This window comes from Ixodes scapularis, unplaced genomic scaffold, assembly GCF_016920785.2.
Source record: "Ixodes scapularis isolate PalLabHiFi unplaced genomic scaffold, ASM1692078v2 PGA_scaffold7__128_contigs__length_106722199, whole genome shotgun sequence".
NCBI lineage: Eukaryota > Metazoa > Arthropoda > Arachnida > Ixodida > Ixodidae > Ixodes > Ixodes scapularis.
This window is the reverse complement of record NW_024609882.1, coordinates 99,340,215-99,363,332: the sequence shown is the minus strand read 5'-3', so window position 1 is coordinate 99,363,332 and position 23,118 is coordinate 99,340,215. Positions and strand designations below refer to the sequence as shown.

The 23,118-nt window shown below is 44.0% G+C and overlaps 1 protein-coding gene across 1 annotated transcript in view; it reads right to left on the bottom strand.

The window, feature by feature from the left end:
• Nucleotides 1-1,747: 1,747 nt before the first annotated feature.
• The window catches only part of LOC115311518 (flavin-containing monooxygenase 5), a 65,788-nt gene continuing 44,417 nt past the window's right edge, over nucleotides 1,748-23,118 (bottom strand). Inside the window, exons 3-5 of the mRNA XM_040212506.1 lie at nucleotides 9,163-9,489; nucleotides 7,899-8,099; nucleotides 1,748-2,191 (exon numbers count right to left, since the gene is read on the bottom strand). Of these exons, the coding sequence (XP_040068440.1) occupies nucleotides 1,748-2,191; nucleotides 7,899-8,099; nucleotides 9,163-9,489 (972 nt within the window). The remainder of the gene's footprint in view (nucleotides 2,192-7,898; nucleotides 8,100-9,162; nucleotides 9,490-23,118) is intronic.

Genomic DNA, 23,118 nt, shown 5'->3' with positions numbered 1-23,118 from the left:
AATAGGGCTCCGTGTTTTCGGAGTTTATTTTTCGTGAAATTCGGAGGGTGTTTTTCGGAGTTTATTCTTTAATATCGGAGTTTATTTTTCGTAAATCCCCCATTCTCCGAAATTCGGAGATTAATTTCTCAGTGTTTCTTATTAAAAATAATAAATAATAACCGGATGTAAACGTATGCCAGATAAAAGAATAAAACGCGCTTGTATCAATTAAGATTTCTTCAGTTGAATTTGGCGTTGGTGTCATTGGCAATACTAATTTGTCCCACGACAAAAGTTGCACACAAGTGTGGCTTCAATAAACGTCGATACCTTAAAATAAATAAACTGCGGGAGGTAGCCGCGAGGAAGCTCGTAGTCATCCCATCTATCTATCCCGCGGCCGCGCGAAGTTGAGTGGTTAAGGATGTAATAGAGAAGTTTCAACTGCCCCTCTTCCCTATTTTATACAATCTCTATGCTCCATAGTTTTCACTGTTACCCCCAGAAACATACCCTCTCCTTTCTTTAAATCCCAAATCCCATGGCCCAAACTGGAAGCCAAAAGAGTGGCTTTTGTCGTGACACGAATGGTACAATGACCTGTTTCCGTGAACCAACCTTGACCAGACAAGCCGTAAGACCCCCTTTTGACACTGTTGCGAGGCTTGAAAGAAAATTATGGTGTCTTTTTCCCAGGACCATTGATCCTGCGCTGCTCAAATTGTAAAAAAAAGAAAAAAAAACACTTTTTTTTTTGTTGTAGAAAAAGGAGGGGGGCGGGGGGGGGGGGGGGGGGTGGCATGGGGCACATAACAATTTGGAGTTTATCGGATAAATCCGAATTGACAAAAATTTTACAAGCGGGTGTTTTTCGGAGTTTTTCGGATTTATCCGAAAACACGGAGCCCTACATATAAAACACGCTGTACTGTCCTGCCGCGTTTTCAACTTTCTGTTAACAAGGGAGCAGCAGCAGCGACAGGACAATAAAAATGATTTGGCAACTTTTCTCACTGATTCGATACTGCGAACGCAAGAAAATAAACTATTTTTTTAATTGTTAGAGCACGAAACAATGTTGAAATTACGTGTGCTGCATTAACAAACAAAAAATGGGCATAAAAAAAAAGCCCCCTTCGGGAGTGAAAGCCACAACTCTGCGTCCTGCGTCTGCGTCCTAGAGATCCTGTGCGGGACGCACAGGATCTCTAGACTACCGCTTCAAGTATTTTCTATTTATTGCCGGTCACCACTCTACCGGTCTTCTAGAGCATTCCGGAGGTATACAAACATTTCCAGCAAATGTAAACTTAGGACATTTTTCTTAATTTTTTTTGTTGCAGCCTTTTTCGGCAATCCTTTACTGTGCATCCTTCCTCAAGTACGCAAAAAAAATTAATTTCACTCATATTTGCAGCTTTTCCATCCCGTTGTTGAGAGGAGAGATATTACATTTTCGTTAAACGAAGCGAAGACTCATTTCGCACACGCCGATTGGCGATGGTAATAAAACACGACAGGTCGGTGAGGCAAAAGTGTATCCTGAAACTCTCTACTTTTTGAATCAATAATGCAGATGGCATTTTTTTCATATTTACTAAAATATAATACCTCGGAGAGCCATCACTTTCTTCTAAAACATTTCATGGGCTACAGGGAGCCTTTACTCGTGTTCCAGCATGTCGACGCACGACTGATATAATTGGTGTCTTCGACCACTGAGAACGCTTGAGCTTATCTTCTAACACAACACCTATTTGATGCTCTAGTTATAAACAAAGAATGCGATAAAAAGAACAATCACGGCCAGGAGTGTGTAAAACCTCGAAAAGCCGCGCTTCTCTGTTTGGAAGCTCGTGCAGTCGCTATTTAGCGGATAGAGCATTCTCATTTGGGATCCCAAGACGGCGTCTCGTGCTCCAGTCCATGAATGAGGGCCTTCGAGTCTGAATTGGTAGGGTACACAAGGCCCCAGTAGGGCACGGAACAGCTTGTGGTCGGTGAAGAAGTACTTGAGCATCTTGGGACTGGCGCCAATCTTGTCCGCTAGATCATCCATGTACGCCATCCAATCCACGCATAGGGTGGTATCGTACGAGTTTCCATAACGGCGTCGCATAACAGCTCTTTCTCTTGCAATGTCCTGGTACATTTCGGTATGCGGAGGGAGCTTGCACTTGCCAGCGAGCAGCTGCGCCACCCATCGGGCCTGCGGGGAAATAAAAGCGGAGTTAGAAATTAGATGCTTTGGTAGGCGACACGTGCAGCTGTGTGCTTCAGAGCTGTGAAGTTTTCGATAAACATTCATGTAAATTAAAGATGAATATTTCCACGAGTCAACCGTTATCACCTAAAGTTTTGAACAAGTGGCACCCGTATTGTTAGCTTGTCAAGAGCTTCACAGTTTAACTAAAACACAAAGTTTACCGTAAAATCCCGAGCAATTCCCCACCACTGAAAAATAACTCACCCCTATTTTTGACCCGATTTGCTATTTCTTTAAAAATACCGAAATATAACCTACATATGGTAATTGCGAGCCCTGGCCAATGATGACCTCAGCAGAAGTGGTGTTCTTTAGCCAAAGCTGGAGATAAGCGAACATTGCGGACTGGAAAGAACATTTGTCTTTGGTTCATCGCCCCTCCCCTCAATTACAAGTTCCGCAGGATCCAAAATCTAAAACTATCATTTTTTTTTCTACTTTGTTGGTCGCACACCGGAAGCCAGCCCACTGCTTACTTTCAACCGATTGACTTTCGATTTTAGGTGGACTATTTCTGGAGATTTTGCGGTAAACGTATTTTCAGCTTTTTTGACGGACGAAGTGCCACGTCATTGAACTTTCGCTTTGTTCTGAATATGGGAGTGGGCTGGTCTGCTTAGACTAGCGACAAAAAGAAACGTAGCAGTGATATCCTCCAGGTCATGTCCCAATTGAGATCGAAAAAAATTATAGCCTCTCAACTCGCTTGTTAATATAAGTGCTGCAATTCTTATATTTTTACTGTTGTTGGAATTCCTACACGTTCATGGTGGAATGGCTACTTTTCCTTCCAACTGAAGGAGGCCCTAAACCACTTTATGCGATTCTGCGACAGTCGATTTATCGTCATAACCCAACCTATAGGCTCTAAGCATCCAAAAGTACAAACACTACATTCATGCGTGGCCTATTTTTTTTAAAATTAAAAGTGTTATGTAACATTGCTTACATCAAAATTATCGCAGACGCCAGGAGGGCACCGTCGGACGAGCAGAAACCGTACTCGTCCAACAACGCCCTCCGGTGTCTTCGAGAAGGGCATGGCGGCCACCAAGCACTCTTTCGCATCGTGGTCTTCGCTGGACCACTTTGCACAGCATTCTGAGCCTCGACAGGAAGCGGTTTGGTGGGCGTGCCGATTGCACTTAAAACACCTGAGTGGGTTTGGGATGAAAGTCCGAACTTCACTTCTCAGGTAACAAACATTGATGTGTGAAAGTGGTTCAAGTGTTTGAAAGACGCATACTGCCGAGTGCATGAGAGAGAAGGAACGCTTTTCCCTGCGTCCTGAAGTTTCGTGTTTATTAGTACCCCAATTGAAAAAGATAAGGAAGCCGGAACGACCTTGCTTAGTCAGTCCAGCCCTAGCTAACTCCCAAACACTAGAGGTCGAATGTCCGAGATGACCAGTGTAGTAAATAAGAAGCCGAGCGTGGAATTTCCGATTGATTCTCGCGATAGCCAGCTGTCACGCCGACGCACCGTCGCTCGCTGCTGCCGCCGTCAACGCTTGCAGCTGCGTTCATACCCTACTGAAAAAACCCGTATAAAAATTCATACTGGTTGACCCGTATATCTCATACGGTGTTATGGGATACGGGTCTCCCGTATGCTACTGGGAACCCGTACCTGTACAGGTTGACCCATTCAGATACAGGAACCCGTACCTTACAGGTTGACCCATTCAGATATAGGAACCAATATTTATACAGATTCACCTGTTCAGATAGAGAAACCTATATTTTTACAGGTTTACCCGTTCTGACGCAGTAATAGGAATCAACATGGTGTTAAACGTTTGCATATGGACGTACGGATCTTTGCAGGTTTAACAATTCGCATGCATTTGTCATGCAAAGAATGAGCATGAGTTAAATAGGATGGCGGCCTATCTATGTCCCGCTTATCCCGTGGATTCACCTTTCATTCCCCCTTTCGGTCGGAGAAAAGTGCCTAATGCGGCTTACGAGAACCTTGAAAGCGCTTGTATCTGAGCAGGAAAGAAAAACATATAAAAAAGACGAAATAAGGAAAGTCGCGCACATTGCAGAAAAACGAAAGCACGCAGAGAAGCGGCGCGATGCCGTCAGAGCTGAGACTTTCGCCTCACATTATTCTACGAGATTTGAAACGTATGTTTTGTTTTGAAAACATAGAAGTGCAAACAGTAAAGACGGATATTGGGAGGTTTCAACAAGCCTAACTTATCTACCCTATACAACAAGTTCTTGGAATGAAGAAGAAAAAAATTCATGCAAGCTTATTCACGTGCTCGGAGAGTCGTCGCTTTGATATGTTTTTTCCCAGAAGTATTCTATTAAAAGGGGTGGTGCAACGAACTTCAATTGGAATGTTATTCACTTTAAACAAGCTCAATGGCCCTAGTGGAAGTCAAGGATACTCGAACGCAACACCTTTGGCCAAGAAACTCCTTTGTTGCGGTGTAATAGACCCTTCTCAAAAGTCCGCGTTAACGCATGTCCGCCATTGATTGCTCACCTACTCGAGTGGACGCCAGCTTTCGGTGTCCATTCGACTTGCCTCGTATTGGACACGAGGGCTGCGTCAGTGTTTGGCGAGGTCTGGGATCCAATCACGAACCTCTTGTCCAAGCAATGGCGACCACCAATGTTGCCGGACGTACTTTTGAAAAGACTCTACTCCAAGGCCAAAAGCGAGCGTTTTCATTCGCATCCTTTGCCAAACTTGATCTTGATAGTTGAATGCGGCTAATTAATTGAACCCGAGCATTGCGTAGGCACTCGATTTAGGTTTGTGATAGTCAATTGCTCAAGAGGCATACGGGTAGTGGCCCGTGTCAAATCGCTGCAATGACAACAAAAGCAGAACCATAACAATGTCTGGAACTCAGCGCGTGTCCTGTGCCTTGCCAATCCCAGCGCGTGGCTGTGATCAACATTGACGTCATAAAATCGGCTCAAGATAACGTGGCTGCGTTTCCTGGCTGCGAGTTGAGGGGGTGAACGCTGCTGCTTTTTCTTTAATTTTTTTCTGAGACTTCGATTGCGTGTGGTGAAAAACGAACGGAGGTTTTACAGGTCATTAACGTCAGGGATTCATTCTACACGGTATTTTCACAAAGTAGAAAATCATTGCATCGCCCCTTTAACTCGCGTGAAACTTTTAAATTCTCCTATATAAATGTTTGTTAATCTCATATGACAACGCCTAAACATTTAAGACAGTTTCGATTTCTGGAGTTTACTAAGTAAGCAAAGTGAACGTGAGGAAGAACCCCTTATCATATAATACCATAAATAGTATCAATATTATCAAGGTATAAGTTTCGCTTAACTGTATTTTGGATTCGAGAACAAATAAAAAGTATGATCATGTTACAAAAATACCTGATATTTAAGTGAAAAACGAAATGACAGAGATAGGTCTCGTGGAATTAAGGTTCAAATATATCTTATTTTCAAAGGCACTGCTTAATATGACAAACGATATCCGTAGAAAAATTATTCTTACATTTATAAGAGCAGATGAAACTTTTTTCATATAAAAATAAAAAATAAAAAATACATATTTTCTTAAAATGACGTTGAATTTTCTACTTTTAGCTTTGGTTCACATGTTTAGAGTCTTGTTTCTTTTAGATAAACAATATATATTTATTTATTTATTTATCCATATTGCCCCTAAAGGCCCTCGTGAGAGGGTATTACATAGGGGGGTCCTGGCCTTCAATTAACAATATTATACTTTTTTAAATAGGCTTAGGTAAAAGCTTTCCTTTAATATATTTCTGATGCATTAAATAGTGGTGAATAGAAAGCTAGCTCGATTCAAAGATGGCCCATTGTTGTCAAATGTGAATGATTCAAGTATATTTATTTTATGATGTCAAATTTAAGTAAAACAAACATTTAGAGAAGTTTGACCTTTCTATATATAGTATTAAAGCAGTAAAAAAGCTATCATTATTGTGAAAAAGATAGTCCAAACTTTGCGAGACTCCAAAATATATCACTAATGAAAACTACGGAAATCGCAAGACCTACGTTTTGCCCTTTCGGAGCCGAAACTGAAGAACAAAAATATTCCTGTAGCTCTAATTTGCAGTTTTGTTTAGTCACACATTTTCCACCAACATGCATTTTTCCAAAATATTTTGAAAACCCATCATTTTTACTTGCACGATTTCAGATGAAATCACCCATTATGTATGAAGCCGCGTTACGATGGAACTTTTTTCTTGTACAATGTTCTGTAAGCAGAATGACATCAGACCTCTGAAAGATGCGGTTGCCATGGCATAGGCGGGTCCTGGCCTTCCTGGTGTTCAATAAGGGCACAGGTTTCAGGGTTTGTTCTTACTGTAGGGTCATACACGCGGTATTGATGACAATGAGGAAAGTGTCGTCCGTTTCATTGTATTCTGAAGCAGGGTGTAAACAGGAGCATAATTCTTGAGGAATCAGGCTCCAGCCCGCAAGACGGCTGGAAGGGTCTTTGAGACTAGCTATCCAGCATAGTGAAAGCTGATCACTGACTATCTTGAAAATCCTTCCGTAGACGTAAAGGCGAAACTTGATAGTGGCCCACACAATTGCAAGGCACTTATTTTTCTTAGTACTCTGTCCTGGACAACGTATGCGGTTACTTGTTTGGCACCGTCTTGCCACTGGACTAAAACGGCTCGGAAACGAATGTTGCACGCCTCAATGTAGATTCCGGTATCAGCGAGTTCATCGTAATGTGCAAGAGCTAGTGACGACTGTAGGCGACTCGGAGCACTTGGAAAGCATTCAGCTGCTCTTCCGTCCACATAACCGAAGCATCCGCCTGTGTCTGTCGAGTGAGCGCTTCGGCGATTGGGGAAAATCACTTCACAAAGTGTCTATAATAAGCACACAGTCCTGGAAACTGTTCTGCGGCTTTCTTCGCTCTAAAAAAAAGAACGTGCGTCTACTTTCCTGCACAACACTCCGAGAGCCAATCACCGCAACTTACGGAGGCAGGTCAGCGAATGACGATGCTGAAACACGTTAAACCGAAAAACGTAGTCTTAGTTGTGACATTGAGCAAAGCAAACATGACGTTTCCATTCCTTAATGTAGCAATGTGTAGCCGTGTCGACCCCGAAATGAGCGAAGACGATAAGGTCCGCCACCTATTCAAATGCTTTCACAAGAACTATTTTCCATCGTAGCCCCCAAGTCTTCCCCGACCGTGGCTCAACTTGTCCCTGAATGTCGGAAGTACGAAGAGCTCGGCAAGGCGCGAATACTCAAGAGGCCGTTCGAGCGCCTTCCTGAGGTGTCTCTTGCTTCCCACACCGACACGAACGTTCCGAACCTGATACGTACATGCCTCTATTATATTTTATGAGTGACAAGTGTCAAGTGACAGGAGATATTCGCTTCGATGCACTTCACAAATTCGCTAAGTGATTTAGATAATACAGTGGTACTGGTAGCGCCTTTCATTATTTTGTGTCTCTAGGGAAACAAAGTATGTTTAAAACAATAATAATGCGCATTGTGATTTAACAGATTTAGAGAGAACAATCTGAACGACGAATTAGGTTAGCTATGGTCCCTCTTGTTTGCTTTTAAGGGAACAGACGCGAAAACGCTTCACACATATCTGAAAATGACTAACAAGTTCATCAAAAAGCACACACCTGCAGTTCAATTTGGGGGAGTGGAGATCCATAGCCCAAAACGAGTCCAATGATTGCCAGGGTCGGGTGCTTCAAGCCGGGCGGGAAGACGTGCTTGTAAAGTTGTACCTGCTTGTCCACAACCGGCATCACGTCCTCGGAGAGCATGGGGAACTTGATCTTGTAACCCGTGGCCAGAATGACGGCGTCTAACTTTGTCACCTGTGCACGTGTGTTTATACTTGTCTTAAAGGGATACTGAACCAAAGAATTTAATGTCCATAATAAGTGGGCGCACGTTCTTTCCACGAGCCAGAAGCCGCCGGTGTGCGCGAGCACACGCAACAAAAATGACGTCAAAGACCTCCATTCGCGGTTAAGATGACAGTGAAATGCTTGGGCTTGGGGCCAAAGGAGAATAAAGACAGGCTTTTAATCTCTACAATTGAAAGCTACGTGCTTGTTTGATCAGATAATCGCTTACCTTTTACACCAGACACCGCTGTGTACATGAAAAACTTGTCTTTATTCTCCTTTGGCCAGAAGCCCATACATTTCACTGTCCTCTTAACCGCGAATGGAGGTCTTTGACGTCATTTTTGTTGCTTGTGCTCGCGCACACCGGCGGCTGCTGGCTCGTGGAAAGAACGTTCGCCACTTATTATGGACACTAAATTCCTTGGTTCAGTATCCCTTTAAAGAGCTCACCCCACTAAGCTCAAAGTACTCGCATTTACTGAGTGCTAATTAAAATAATAATATGTAGGGGGTCATTTGCCTGACTGACTTGCATTTCTCCTTATTTTATTGCAGGATAGTCTATCAAACTTTTATTAAACCGTTTTGCCTAAATAATGCAGTGCAAGAAACAATGTGTTTCTAATCTGTATAGTATCCAAGGATGCTGCAACAAGAAACATGTTTTCAACATATTATTTCATATCTTTTTTAGTACAATCACCAGAAAATATCTTAGCACTACATAAATTTATTTAGTCAGACCAGAAATGGCACGCTTTTATATGCCATTTTATCCTTTTTCTCTCGACCATCTACCGACTGCAATAGACAGACTTAATTTGCTACGAAAAAATTGTTTTTGCCCCCCCCCCCCCCCCCCCAAATGCTCTCCCGGAGAAATCATGGTGTATGTTGTTTTCATCAGAGTAAAATAGTTAAAAATATTGACAGCACTCTTCAATGGCCCGCCGGTGCAAGGCTGCCTCTACTTTGATGCTGTTCAGCGGAAACGTTCAATGCCCATCAGTGTCAGTTTGAACCTTACCTCCTTGTCATTCTCGAAGAAGATGCCGCCCTCCGCAAACTCGACCACGTTTCTCTTAAGGATGACGATGCCACTCAAGATCAAGGATGGCAGCACGTCGCTTATGGTAGCACGCTGGCTGTTGACGCGGTTCTTGGGCCGGAGCCCGTAGGCCTCGTGGTTGAAGTAGTTAGTGAACCGAGATTCCGGTTTTTCGAGGTTCATGCACGTAGGCACCAGTCGTGTCTTCAAGTCCCTCGCTCTTGTCGTTAAAGCTGCGTCATTCGGCATGCCGTTTGGCCCAAGCCTCTTGAACATCCAAATTCCCCCCCTTGATGACAGGTAGACCTGCGGCAGAAGAAAATGGTTTTTGAAACAATGACCAACAGGCACTGTCTATTGGTTATTACGCTAAATCGCTAGGTTTTCTTCCGCAACCGTTAAAACGCACATGAACTCACATGGCAAAAAACGTTCCCCGCGTTTACGTTAAATAGTGATGGAGATTCTGTGATGTCTGATTTATAGTCCTCTCCCCTAATACGCCGGAACACATCCCCCTGCTGAGTCAAACACTCCTCACATTCGCACCCTTTTCAGAAAGAGAGAAAAGGTGTGAGAGATGCTATGAAGACCGAAGCACAACAACATCAGTTATCGAAAATATCCTATAGAAAAAGTATACCATTTTTTTTACATATCCCCATCCCCGGAGTCCCAGCGGGGATTGCAACACATCCCGGCATGTGCTGCAATGAGTGACGTGGGCATTCGCTTTTCAGTAAACGGTGAAGAGCTTCATCACTATGCAGTGAAGAGCTGCAATGCGTTTTGGGACAGCCTTGCAGAGGGACGACTTCGACGATCAAAAGAAAGGTGTTGTGTGATGCAGATTTTGTGTATAGCAAAGCGCCTTGTTGGCGAAAGTTCTAAGGCAATGGAGGACAAATCTAAATCAAGATTATCCGTTGCTCGTGTACCACGTAGGCCTGGACACAATACTTGTAGCTTGGCGATATTTGGGCGCGAGGCCAGGGCTCACAAAAAAAAAAAAAAGAACAAAAAAACACGGAAATTCACCATGTTAGGTCTTTGGACGAAAACAAATTATCATGTGAGTAGCACGTACTCCTGTAGTGTTCACTGCGTTTTGTTGACGATTCTGAATGGGCGTCGCCTTTACTGACTATGCCATATCTCACTGGGATTTTGCCTAAACGGAGCTAGCAGTAATGAACCTGATAACCTCCCCCCGTTTTTCACCGAAATTCCTTGGTCACCGTAACCCTGGAATTTCTATTTATTCAATAATGCATCCCTTCGGCATAAAAATGAAATGGTGTAACCTGACCGATATCAGCAAGGCGAAGTTAAGATGGTAGCATGAAACATTTCATTATCTTTCGAAAGTGAGCTAGAATAAAGCGGTTTGAATTTCACTTGTACAAGAGGGCCCTGAAAGCATCGGCCGCAAGCGGCTTAGAAAACTTTCAGGACTAAGTGACTCAGGAACAAAGAAACCAGAGTCTCTTTTCTTGATGTTCATGGATTCAGAATTCTCTCGTGACCTTCTGTCGCTCTGGACGTGGGAAAGCTTAATCACCTTCCTGTCGTTCTAATTTGCTTTGTTACGGGAATCGCCAGCACTCTCTACACAAGTTGGCTATGGCGAGGCGAAAAGAACGCAAGCGCTAGGCAATTGGTTCATGTCAGCATTAAAGGGGGCGGTGATCTGCACAACATTCACACGACACTTTTTAGATGCATTATGTCGAAAGTTAGTGCCGCTAAATTTTCCATTGCGTAATTAATAGCTAAATGTGCTGTTGAACGTTCAGTGCTTTCTGTTTTTGTTTGTTTGTCTTATAAGAGGCATATGAATTAAAAATGCAAGCTCGAATCCAAATAAAGCTGCAAAATAGTGGCCAAAAGGTTAACGTCGAATTAATTATCGATTACTAAAATATGTAGTATCAATAAAAGAAAACTAAACAAAATGCACAGTCACGATTACAGCACCTGTGTGCTTATAGCTCAAAGACCGCGTGCAGCCGAATTACGGTGAACTATTAAAACTGACCCCATAAATCGGCTTGGTGCCGTACCTATAGAGTGTAGACTTCCCACAAGTAAGCGACCCCTTGAAGAAAAAAAAAAACGACGACGAGACCTCGTGAGCCGGAGCACTCTGTGTGCACGAGCACATGTGAGACTGGAATGCCTGTGTGGCGATCGTGACCGACGAAACCACAGCCTGTGTGGCCACTCCAACCGCTTAAGTATTAAAACGTTACTTTTATCTTCTTTCTACTAGAGCGAGTACCCTTTTTCTACCTTCTGATATGAACGAAGACCAGTAGCTAACAAGAGTATTAGAGTGTCACGTAGGGTGGCCACCCACCTAGGCCCCAGCGGCTCACTCAACTGCTTGCGCACCTAGCGGCTGTTGGGAAATTGGACTCAGCTAGGGGTGTGTCGGAATTTTGTCGAATCTCGACTTTGACTTCGAACCTTAAGGTTTGAGTGGTTCACCGAACCTTCGACCTTTGACGAAAGTTCTAAGAATTCGGAATTATGGGCAATGTCGCCCGGCTTCTACACAAATATTTTGAATTTCGGGAAGCAAATAATGTAGAAAGTAGTTCATTTTAAATGTTATAATATCGTTACCAATGTTTACAGCATATAAAAGTGAAAATATGCGCCTTCAATGTTTTTCTTAGCAATGTGAACCAGTGATGCCAATACACCCTACACATACTGCACTTTTCCTCCCTCCATGCTGTTCTTTTTTTTTTTTTTAATTTTCGCGCATGCACACGCAAGCTCAACTTCAATCAAACCCTTGTCGAACATGACTTTAAGGTTTGAAAATGTAGACCTCTGTCGAACTTGAGCCTGGCCAACTTCGCGAAATTTCGAGTCTCGTCTTCCTTGGGCGCCCCGGGTGGTACCTGTTGAACAAAGGGAGACAGCAGAAAAGAAAGGCGAACCGACCGCTGGACTACTAACTGTTTTATTTCACCTTCCTATTCTTCTATTAGTTTATATCCATTCCCCTTTTTGTCTCTGCCTTTTTCTTCTTTTTTCCCATTGCTTTTAGTTGTTGTCGTTGGTTTTATTCAACTAACCACAAAGAGTGCCGTGTAGAAAAAATTTTTCTATGGCTTGCAAGGTGACTGAAGGGGTGTGTTCTATTTTAGAAAAAAACAGGCAGGCAGGAACTGTGACTTAGTCACCTTGCGTGACGTTCATGTTTTATTATATCCCTTCGTGCTCCTTTTTTCCGTCAGTTTCTGCTCCCACTTCGTCCTCGGCCAACATGACAAACCCCGCACCCCCTCATACCCCCCACCCCCTCGCAAAAAGCCTGCTATGGAAAGTCAGGAGGCAGTGTCAGGAGAGTCAGGAGGCCGTGCGTTCCTCTTGGGTCTGGACCTGACGGAGTATTCGGTAATTGGCACCTTTGCTGCAGTACCGGAATCTGTTGAGCAACCGTTCTAGTTAGCTTCGAGGCGTTCAAACAGTGTCCGTCTTCGAACAGGACAAAAGGCAGATTATCTCTACCTGACGTGGTCCTATCACCCGTTTACAATGCTCAGCAGGCGAAAACAAGAACAATAAACATTAAAGAAGTACAAGAAGATACAATAGCACACCAAAATCAATCAACACAGCAGATTTTGTACAGAGCCCATACAATCGTTAGTGCACTTAACACTTTGGAAATAAATGAAACAGGTAATACAACTCATACGCAATGAAAATACGATCTAAAAGTACTTACTCAACGTGACATGACAGAAGGTACCGCTTTATACTAATTTTAAAGCTGTGTTTTGACAGACAGTCTGAAATTATTTCCCTAACAGCGGGATATTTATTTAAGAAATCAGGTATTAAGTAAACCGCAAAGGAGTATGAGGCGAAAAATAAGAAAAAGGAGCCAGGTGAGAAAGGTCCAAATCACCCACCATAGCCTCTACTATCAAATGCAAGGGCGGTTAAACAATACACAAACAGAGTTTTGTGATTTAGTTATATTTACACTCAAGGGCATTGATATCCAACGTATTCAGAGAGATGACACCTTCTGGTCAACCAACATAGAGACTTTTCTACTCAAGTTTTACATGGAAGGCCTGACTTCCGCTGAAATTCCTTACGTAGACGAGTTGTCCGACCGAATAAACTGCAATGACTCCCGCTCTGGGCATCTCTCGATCTTCGTTCGTAAGCTATGGTATCATGAAATCGAGGGGTGTGGCTCTTCGTCCGCCGATTATTGCTTCGGCGGGTGTTTTTACCGTGTAAGATGAGACCGTCGCGTGCTGCTGGAACAACAACCTGGCGATTCTTCACTGAACTGCTTCTTCCGTAAGATTCAAAAGGGCATTTTTTGTTTCGCACACCATCTGTTCTGCATGCCCGTCAGTTGCAGGATGGCATGGTGCACTAATGTGATGCCTGATGACGTTTTTTTTTTTTTTTTTCAAAAACTTGTTTATATTGTTTGAAGCAAGATTTGGGGCGTTATCAGGGAAAAGTATTTTCGGTAGGGCAAAAGTAGGTAAAAGAGACCGTAGAACGTCAATGACGTGTTTGGACGTCGTGGCAGGCATCGTGTAAACTTCCAGCCACTTAGAATACGCATTGCCCAAGACTCCGCAGATGCGGATACGTTTCGCCACCCACCGATTGAATAGTGGATCGTTTACAGTTACTGTTCATGATGGCGTTGGACTCAAGGAAGACTACGAGTCTTTCCAGAAAGTTAGCCCCGGTGCCAGGACTTTTGTCGAAAGCGGTAAGTGTTCGAAACGTGGACAACGTGATTGGTAGCCTCGTGTTGTGCTTGACACTGGACACTTACCATTCGCTGAGAAGAAACTTGCTTGTTCGTCTGCCACGAGTCGTCCGATATCAGGTCATCACCGCAACACCATCTCCCGACAAAAACGCATGTCCATAGTTAGCAATCACGTGAACTTATAAATTCCCGAACGCTCATAACTTGCCGTTGCTAAACGCCGTTCATTCATAGCGTCATCATTGCAAATAAACGTCTTCCTATTTCTTCTGATGGTTTTCATCATATTCCTCCTAAGCTGTACTTACAACATTATGTGTGTCGGTGCTTCCGAAAATATTGCAACGGCGTTTGTTTTCTGGGAACTCCCTATAATGTAACAACCTTTACAACATCTTCCGGACCCCGTGAAACACAATATTTCGTGACGCTATTTTAGTCGTCATTAAAATGGTGAGGTAAGTACCGTAAATCGCGAAGCAGTTTACTTGACGTCCGCTTCCACTGGTGTCTTGGAAAATTGAGCCTACTGAGCGTGCATTCCTGCAGATTAAATTTTTATTGATAGAATATTAACACGTCAATCAACATTTGATTCCTTCTTGGTAAGATTTATTGCGAAAGCCCGTTACAACCGCCGAACCGCATGTCCTTATATCAAAGAACAATTTATACCCAGCCTGACATTCTCACATACATCCGTTTGATGGGCCACGCTACTTGAGCTATACTTCGTTTCAGCTTAGGTCCAGACGTAGCCGATGCTACAAGCGCGAGCTCCGGGCTTTCAGCGTCCCTGCCAAGCACGCGCGCTCGTGCAGTGCAAGCACTGTTCAGGGCTATACGCTGGCGCCTGTAGCATCGGCATGCGTCTGGACTTAAGACTTTGGATCAGCAAATGGAATTAATTATAATTAATTCCATTTCTTGATCCAAAGTCATTTTAGGTGTTTGCATTAGAGAGAGGGTTTGCGATGGTCGGTGGCTGATTCATTTTTGCATTTGGTCGTGATCGTCTGCTAGTCTAACTAAAATTCAACAAGTAATGTGTTAATATTACAAAATGATTGCCACAACAAAATGTAAAGAGTATAAATATACTTTTTATCTCATTCCATGCAAGTAAAGGTATGATTTCTTTTAGTTCAGTTTTACTACTTTCTCAGACGTTTGAACTTTGACCTGCTGCCTTGCCTGTAGGATTGCGCTCAATCAATGTATCCACAGCTGCTAGTTTTTTTGTTTTTTTTGCTTGTTTTATTTTATTTTTTTTATTTGCTACAATTGCAGTTTTTATTAGTCCTAAATAGGCGTCTCTTGTTATTGAAAGGAATCGTAGCAAGAACGTTATTTGAAAACAGATAAAATTGTAAACGCTGGGGAAAAGATGCTTGTTTCGGCTCCGCTTGTGTGAAAGCCATACTGATGCTGTTAGCTTGGTTTCCTCTTAATGAACATTACGAAATGATTGCTAGCGCGTTAACTTGCGTTGATCTTTTTTTTCTTCTTCCCGGTGTTTCGATTGAACAGGTGGGGCTAACAGTAAAAGCGTGTAAGGCGCAGTAGTGCAAGTGGATGATTTCCAAAAAAAAGGATCACAGTTCAAAAGTAAGACACGCGCAAAATACAAAAAAAGAAGTCCCTAGCGCGATTTGAACCCGGAACTTTCACGCCGCGACGACAAGTACCGGCGCTTCAACCTCTCGACCACAACAGAAGGTTTTTTTTTTCTTTATTACATGGAAGTTATAGAACAAGAGAGAGCACATCAGCCAAAAAACATTCAAACAGGCAAACGAGCATAGTAATATAAATATAAAGATGAAATGCTATTTACAGAGAACATTCAATATACAGTCAACAATAGGCCCCTTTCACGCTGATGTCTTGATTAGATTATTACACACTAAACAAATGATAATCAAATCTTTCAAAACCTAATGACACTCAGAACCCATCTAAAGTCCTTAGTATCACAGTGCTATATACATAAATCACGGAGGGGTTGACAATGGGCAAACAAGCAAAATGTTCAAAAATCTGGTAGACCTATGCAGGCATCTAACAGTGGAAACCAATCAGGCTGGGATGGCTGTGCCGCGTAAACACTGCGCAGCTGAGCCATATTCTCCACAAAAATAGATTTTGTGGTGCGTGGCGCTTCTGCGTTTCTATCTATCATTCTACGTCTCCACAAACTGTGGAGGCCTAAAATAACGAATATGTCGTAAGGAACACTTTCCCCTTTTGAGAATGGAAGGAAACGAATAGTTTGATCAGTGATGTCGAGGTCTTTCTTTAGTGTTCGTTGAAGCACATCCCAGAAAAAAAAAGGCGTCATTGCAGTAAATGAAGCAGTGTTCTATGGTTTCTGGCTTATTGCATAGTCTACAGTTAACCGTCCACGGCACAAATATCCCTCTACTATGAAGCCAAGTTTTAACGGGCAAGGTCGAAGTGTGCAGTTTCAAAAAGAACGATTTGGTTGACGGTGGAACAGACATCTTCTTTACTCTGTAAAGGACATCATCTTGGGGATCGACAGCAAAGTGACTTCGGTAAAGCGGGATAGGAAAAATGCTTTCGGTTATCGCCGCTGATAGTTTCTTGCGTGTTACACTAAATAAATATTCTAATGAGAAACGTGGCTTCAAGAATTCAATCGTGTCCACAACCTCTTTTAGGAAGCCCCAAGGTCTCCCCTGAAACGAATCGTCACTGGACACAATTAAATAATTTAAACTTGTGGCCAGTCGTAACTGAAGAACGGTTTTGAGGAAGGGATGGTCGGCATTCTTAAAGAAAAAAAACCGGGATACTAATTGCCGAACAAATAGATGACACAGACTTAGTCCACCTGCTTCCAGGGGAAGGAAGAGGTTGTCCCTTTTGAGAGGCTCCCACGACGAACGCCAGATAAATGTCGCGAAAATTCGATGAAATTTTTGAATGTTTTTACGCGCACAATGCATTACCTGAAGTACATACATTAGCTTAGACACTAGGAACACGTTGCACACGTTTGCCCTGGTGAACATGGACATGTCACGTCCTTTCCATGCTTCGGCTTTCCTCCTCAACGAGGTTTCCATTGACGTCCAGTACGATGAGCTACTCCTGATGTGCGAGAGTGGAACTCCCAGGTATTTCAGCGGACCACGATTCCATGCAATACCGGCAAAAAAGCGGGGCGTGGTAGCCCATGAACCATACCAAAATCCATTACATTTTCCCGGGTTCATTGATGCTCCAGTAACACTACAGAAATGTTCCGTAACGTGTATGGCCTCTTCCACACTCTTTTTATCAGCACAGAAGACGGCAACGTCATCGGCATAAGCGAGTACCTTTACCTCAACATTATTAAGTGCAAATCCTTGAATACTCTGACTTGCAAATATGCTCCGACACAAAGGTTCCAGATATATGGCGAAGAGAAGAGGTGATAATTGACAGCCTTGGCGAACGGAAGCTTTTATGTGTATTTTATCGGAAAGCATGTTGTTCACAATTAATCTTGTAGTGCTATTATGATAACATAAGTTAATGCCTTCGGACACTGTTTCGCCTACGTTGATGTGGCGTAGGAGTGCAAACAAAAATGCGTGGCTCACACGATCAAAGGCTTTTGACAAGTCAATTTGTGTCAAAGCAACTTGTGTGTTACTGTCAGACGCACACTCGAGAACCGAGCGCGCAATGTGGATATTGGTTTGAATACTTCTTCCTTTTATACCACATGTTTGGTGCTCACCAATAAGATTTTCGATTACTAGCTGGAGTCTGTCATTCAATATTTTAGCAAAGATCTTGTAATCTACATTGCAAAGTGATATTGGTCTATAATTTTCAACTTTTTTTTCTCAGTTCCACGTCTTCCGTCTTGGGTATTAGGACAGTGTGGCAGTCGTAAAAAGATGGAGGAAGCGTCTTCCATTGATAGGAGTTATGAAAAACGTCAAGTAACACTTGACATAGTTTGTCTCGGTATTTCTTATAAAACTCTCCACTAAGCCCATCGGGTCCTGGTGTTTTGCCATTTTGAAGAGAGTCTATTGCGGCCCCGACTTCATCTAAAGTTATAGGGCCTTCTATGATCTTTTTATCATCTTCACTAAGTGCAGGCATCAATGATAACAAGTTATCTACATCCTTTTCATTGCCTGTGTGAATAGCCTTGCCAAAAATGCTTAAGTAGTAGTTTTGAAATGCTTTAACAATCAAGGTTGGCTCCTTGATAGTTATGCCTTTTTGATCTATTTCTAATATTTCTTTTAATAGGGCATATCGCCTTTCATCATCCAGGGACCGTCTGGTGGGTTGCTCGCCAAGCAAGAACTTTTTCGTGCGAGAACGTATTACAGCTCCCCGATATCTTTCTGCCTCGAATTTTTGAAGCTGCGCTCTGGTGACATTGATGTCGTCGTTGTGAAAACCAGGATTGATGCTTTCCATCTCATGGAATAACGAGAGAGTTTTAGAGAGTTCTCGCTGTTCCTGTTTGTTTTCGTAAGATATTGTTGTAGAGCGTTCAATTGCCAAGTTTTTTACCTCTTGCTTAAAACTGTCCCATATTGCAAAGATATGCATATTACTATTCTTAAGGCTCTCTGATAGAATTAATGAAGCTCCTTTTGAAAACTTGTCATCTTTTAAAAGCTTCAGATTAAGTTTCCACAGTTCCCATTTGGGCCGAAAAACACGGAGGGTTTTGGTCCCCAAGCTAACAGAAACTAAACAATGGTCAGAAAAGAACACCGGTTTAACGTTATAGTTGTTCATTAAATTAAATGCATCGCCTGATACATATATTCGATCAAGACGAGTGTGTGAAACACCTTGAAAGTGGGTAAAGCGTATTGATTGGTCTTTCCGACATGCCACATCTACAAGGTTGCGCTCCTGGAGTATGTCAATGAGTAACGCAGAGCTTTTGTCATACCGTGTCTGCTGTAGCGCACGGTCTTCTGCGCTACAGACACAATTAAAATCTCCCATTAGTACAACTGTTTTGTCGGTGTTCAGAAAATGTGCTAGAAACTGGAAGTAGGAAGCCCTTCCATTCACCGTATTAGGAGCATATATACAAATAAAACGCCAGTTGATCTGTCTTAAAGAAAGGTCACATAAAATGAGACGCCCTTCCTGGTCACTGGTCAAGGAAACAGACGAATAGCCAAGATTTTTACGAAGAAACAGAAAACAACCGGCAGAAAGGCCTACTGCCTGACTCACACATATTTCGAAGTCCTTCCGAAAAGGCTCTAAAGCCTCTGCCACGTCTTCATCTGATGACAATTTTGTTTCTTGTATTGCGGCTATGTCAACATGCTCGTGATTCAAGAGCCTTAGAAGTTGGTACTGTTTCCTTTTAGACCTTAAGCCCCTTACATTTAACGTTAAAAAATGCAAAGGCAGGGCGGATTTTATGAGGGGCATTAGGGTGAGCTAAAGCCCCTCATGACCATCTTCAAGCGTCTTATGGCTATTTTGTTTTCGATACGGTTGGTGTCTGGTTCCTACCTGTTTTCTATCTTTTCTCGATTTTGCGACAGCCCCTTCATCAGCTACAACAGTGTCAGACTGATAGCCGAGTCCTTCTGAAAGATCTTGCGGCTTCAGCGCGTCTGCATCCAACCCGATGGTCGTTGGTGCTACCTCAAAGGTGGTGGTGGTGTCGTCACCACTTGCTGTAACATCCTCCCCGACGACCGTGGTTGTGGACGAGTTGTCGTCATCATCGTCAGGTGGGGGGGATGATTCAGGGAGGAGTTCTGGATCGTTTTCCGTGGTTTGGGGGTCGGTCACTGCTGCTGGTAGGTCACCTTCGGCTTGGCTCTTAAAGGCTTCTGCGGATGGTGTGTGCCCGGAAGCATCGACAACCTCCGAGACATCCATCAGGAGCTCAGACCGTTCCTCTTCGTCCTGGGATATCGTTCCGCGAAGCTTGCTTGCGTAAGTTGTGACGCAGTCGTCTGCGGTGTGTCCGTAGCGTTTACATTCCGAGCAGCGCGGTGTTCTGCACTGTCGGCGGACGTGTCCTACCCTGTTGCACCTGAGGCACAAGGGGGGCCTTCCTGGAATAAGGATGAGCGATTGACACCCATACACTTTAAGTAGGAATGGGATTCTCTCCGTGGTGATTCCTTCGTGCAGGGTAATGTTAACTTCCCTGTTGAGGGTGTCCATGTGCTCCATGCCGGGGCAACGCCACTTTTCTCGGCTGATGTTACGGACTGTGCCGTAAGGTGCCAGAGCTTCGATGATACGCCTATCTTCGAGGTAGTCCGGAAGCCAAATAAGCTTGATCCTGAGGTCCCGGGTGTCTGGGTCAAGGACAAGGCATTTCTTGCCTTTCACGACCAACTCACCACGACTGCAAAGCTTCTCTTTGGCGAGGGCGTTGACGCAGGTCACCATCCACACATGACTCATCTGAAATTGTCCGGTGGCTTTGACATCTTTCAGGTCGATAACATCTTTGATGGCGTCTCGAAAGTCCGGGGCCGTGTATGGCCTAGCAGTCAGATCGGCGTGGAGAAATACGGAGTTGAGGACGATGTTGCCGGTTGGCAGACGTGGAAGTATGACCTTATATTCGTTGGAGACGTCATCCGAAGACTTAGAAATAACTCGGCCAGTGGCCGATGCGGTGTTTCCACCAGAGAGCCTTTTTTCCACGGCCGTTCGCAACGGCGTCTTCTTCTTCCTTACCACCACAACAGAAGGCGCGAGGCGCAGCGCCGGCGGAGGTATATAAAAATACTGCTACCGCTTTTATCTCGTGTGGTTTTTTCTTTATTTTGGCTCCTATTTGCCCTCCCTGGCCGCAACTTTACCTGCCGCTCCTACAGTATAAAGGGGCGGTCAATTAGGTTCCAGTTGAAAGTCCCTCCAGTCAGTTTCTGCGAGCGAAATTAGGCTTTTGCGCTTGAAGCGATGCGGATCTCTCTGCCATTAGGCAGGGACGCTATAGTCGGTTGCAAGCTAAGAAAAAACCGGAAATGCCTCTCAGAGGAAAATGTAATCCTACGCCGAGAAACGCCAGCCAATTGTTTTCATGACGTCACGATTCTGTGGACCAATCGCGATCCTTTTGAAAAAAAAAAAAAAGCTCAACATGGCTGCTGGCCTTAGCAACGCGATGCTATAGTTTCTCGTGACAATTATTCTGCTTTTTTGCACCGTGTTTTACGTGCCCGAGGTTACGCCACAAAATCTTGATGGTATCGGCTTGCGTTTGCAGCAGTTTTTGCGCGACAACGTGAGAATCCAGCGACGCTATCGCCAACGAAAATTTCGAAGCGGGCGCGAGGCTTAGCACTGCTGAGAGGTATGTTAGACGGTATGTTAGACAGTATCTTGGACAGAAAATGAATTGGGAAGACGGTACATTGGACATGAATTTCTTTCTTTCTTTACTAAACAGCTATTTCGTTGACAAAAACGTATTCTAACTTATTTAAATGTCCTGAATGAATTAAATAAATATTGTAGTAGTTTAAGACAGGTTTCCTGGAGGAAGAAAAAGCAACGTTGCTAGCGAACTACTTTCTCGACGGCGGAGGCACTTCAGATGGGCGCAATGCGCTTGTGGGTGGAGCTAAAAGATTGTTCTTAGGTTGCATCCGACTATAGGTACTTCCTTGTCCCCATGGAGCTGGTCACGTGACGTAAAAATCCCTCCTGGCCGCGGCCGCGTCCGCAGCCGCAAGATGAGCAAACCGGCCCTGATGTTGTACCGCAGAGAAGACTAGAAGCGCGAGCTCATAGCGCTAAGAGCTGCTCTTAACGCACGAGAGCTTGTGCTATCGTTTATTTCACTTCACCTATACCATAGCAGGCCACGTTATTGCCACATTAGATTCAACTGTGTCCTTCTTTGAAGCATTGGCCTTTGTAGAGGATCGTCAACTACCGTTTCAGTTGCTCGGCATCTCGGTAAGACAAGAGAAGGTCAGCAGTGGCGGCTGTAATTTGGTGCGTGTGGAAAGCGTCTGTAGCTGAGCATAGAGCCACTCGATATGGCAGCGTAGCTGCCAGAGTAGCGCCACGCTTTTCCCTGTGCCGCCTCTCACCGCGATTGGTCACACGCGGTACCATAGCAACGAGCTGAGCTGGCTCGGTTTCCGTAGCAACCGAGTGACGACTTGTCACGTGACCTCTCAAGAGCCGTGATGTCATCGGTAAGATGGCAGCGCCCAGAGCTGGTGGATGCGAGTTTGTTCGGTGCGCGGAGTCGTGATGTGCCGCAGCTTGTCGACGATTTAGGGTTTCTTCGTGCTTTTTAACGTAGGTATAACGTGAAGATCTGAAAGAATGATACTTTATACCCTTTCTGTGCAAGATTGCTCTGGATATTAGCACCTGTGCGACAGCATCATTAATATCGCCTTATGCCTGATTCACATGGTGCAAATTTGCCTGCGATTTCGCAATTGCGACGCCGTTCTTGCTGCACAACGCAGTTGCGGTGCGAATTCGACTAATTCGCGACTCCGTATTTTGCCAAACTTTCCTTGCGAACGGCCGCTCTTGCGAAGGGGACGGACAGCCAATCAAACGCGGCTCGTGAAAGACGTCACGGTGGTCATAGCAACGTGGGAATCAAAAATACGAAAAATGCGTCACCTACGTCGTCGTCTTCGAAATTCGCTGCGGGGGTGGGGCGGCAGATGTGCTTCTTCCAAGTGAATATTTTTTTCGCCGGGGGATGCAAGCTTGAGTTCGGCATTAAAACGAACTGGCGTTTGCGTACCACGCGAGGGTTGTGGTTGCTTTCTTTGTAAAATTGCAGGCGATAACAATTGACGCTTCTGTTCGATCACTTTGCGTAAGGGACTCGTTGCATAGTAGAAAAATCCTTTCTTCAAATCGGCTTGCAGATGACGCGAAGGTCTGTCTAGAAACCGAGAAACGCTGAACAGGACCTTGTTATTAAAGCCATTTGATAAAAATCGAGTTTCACATTTTTACGAAGCGCCAACCACTATTGATATGTAAACGCGCTGGACGCGTGCTACGCGAGTGACACGCGTCTAAAATGGCTTTAATTACAAGGTGCCAATCAGCGATTCTTGGTTTCTGGACAGACCTTCGTGTCAGATCTGCAAACAGATTTCAAGAAAGGGTCTTTATACTATTCAATGAGTCCCCTAGTCAAATGT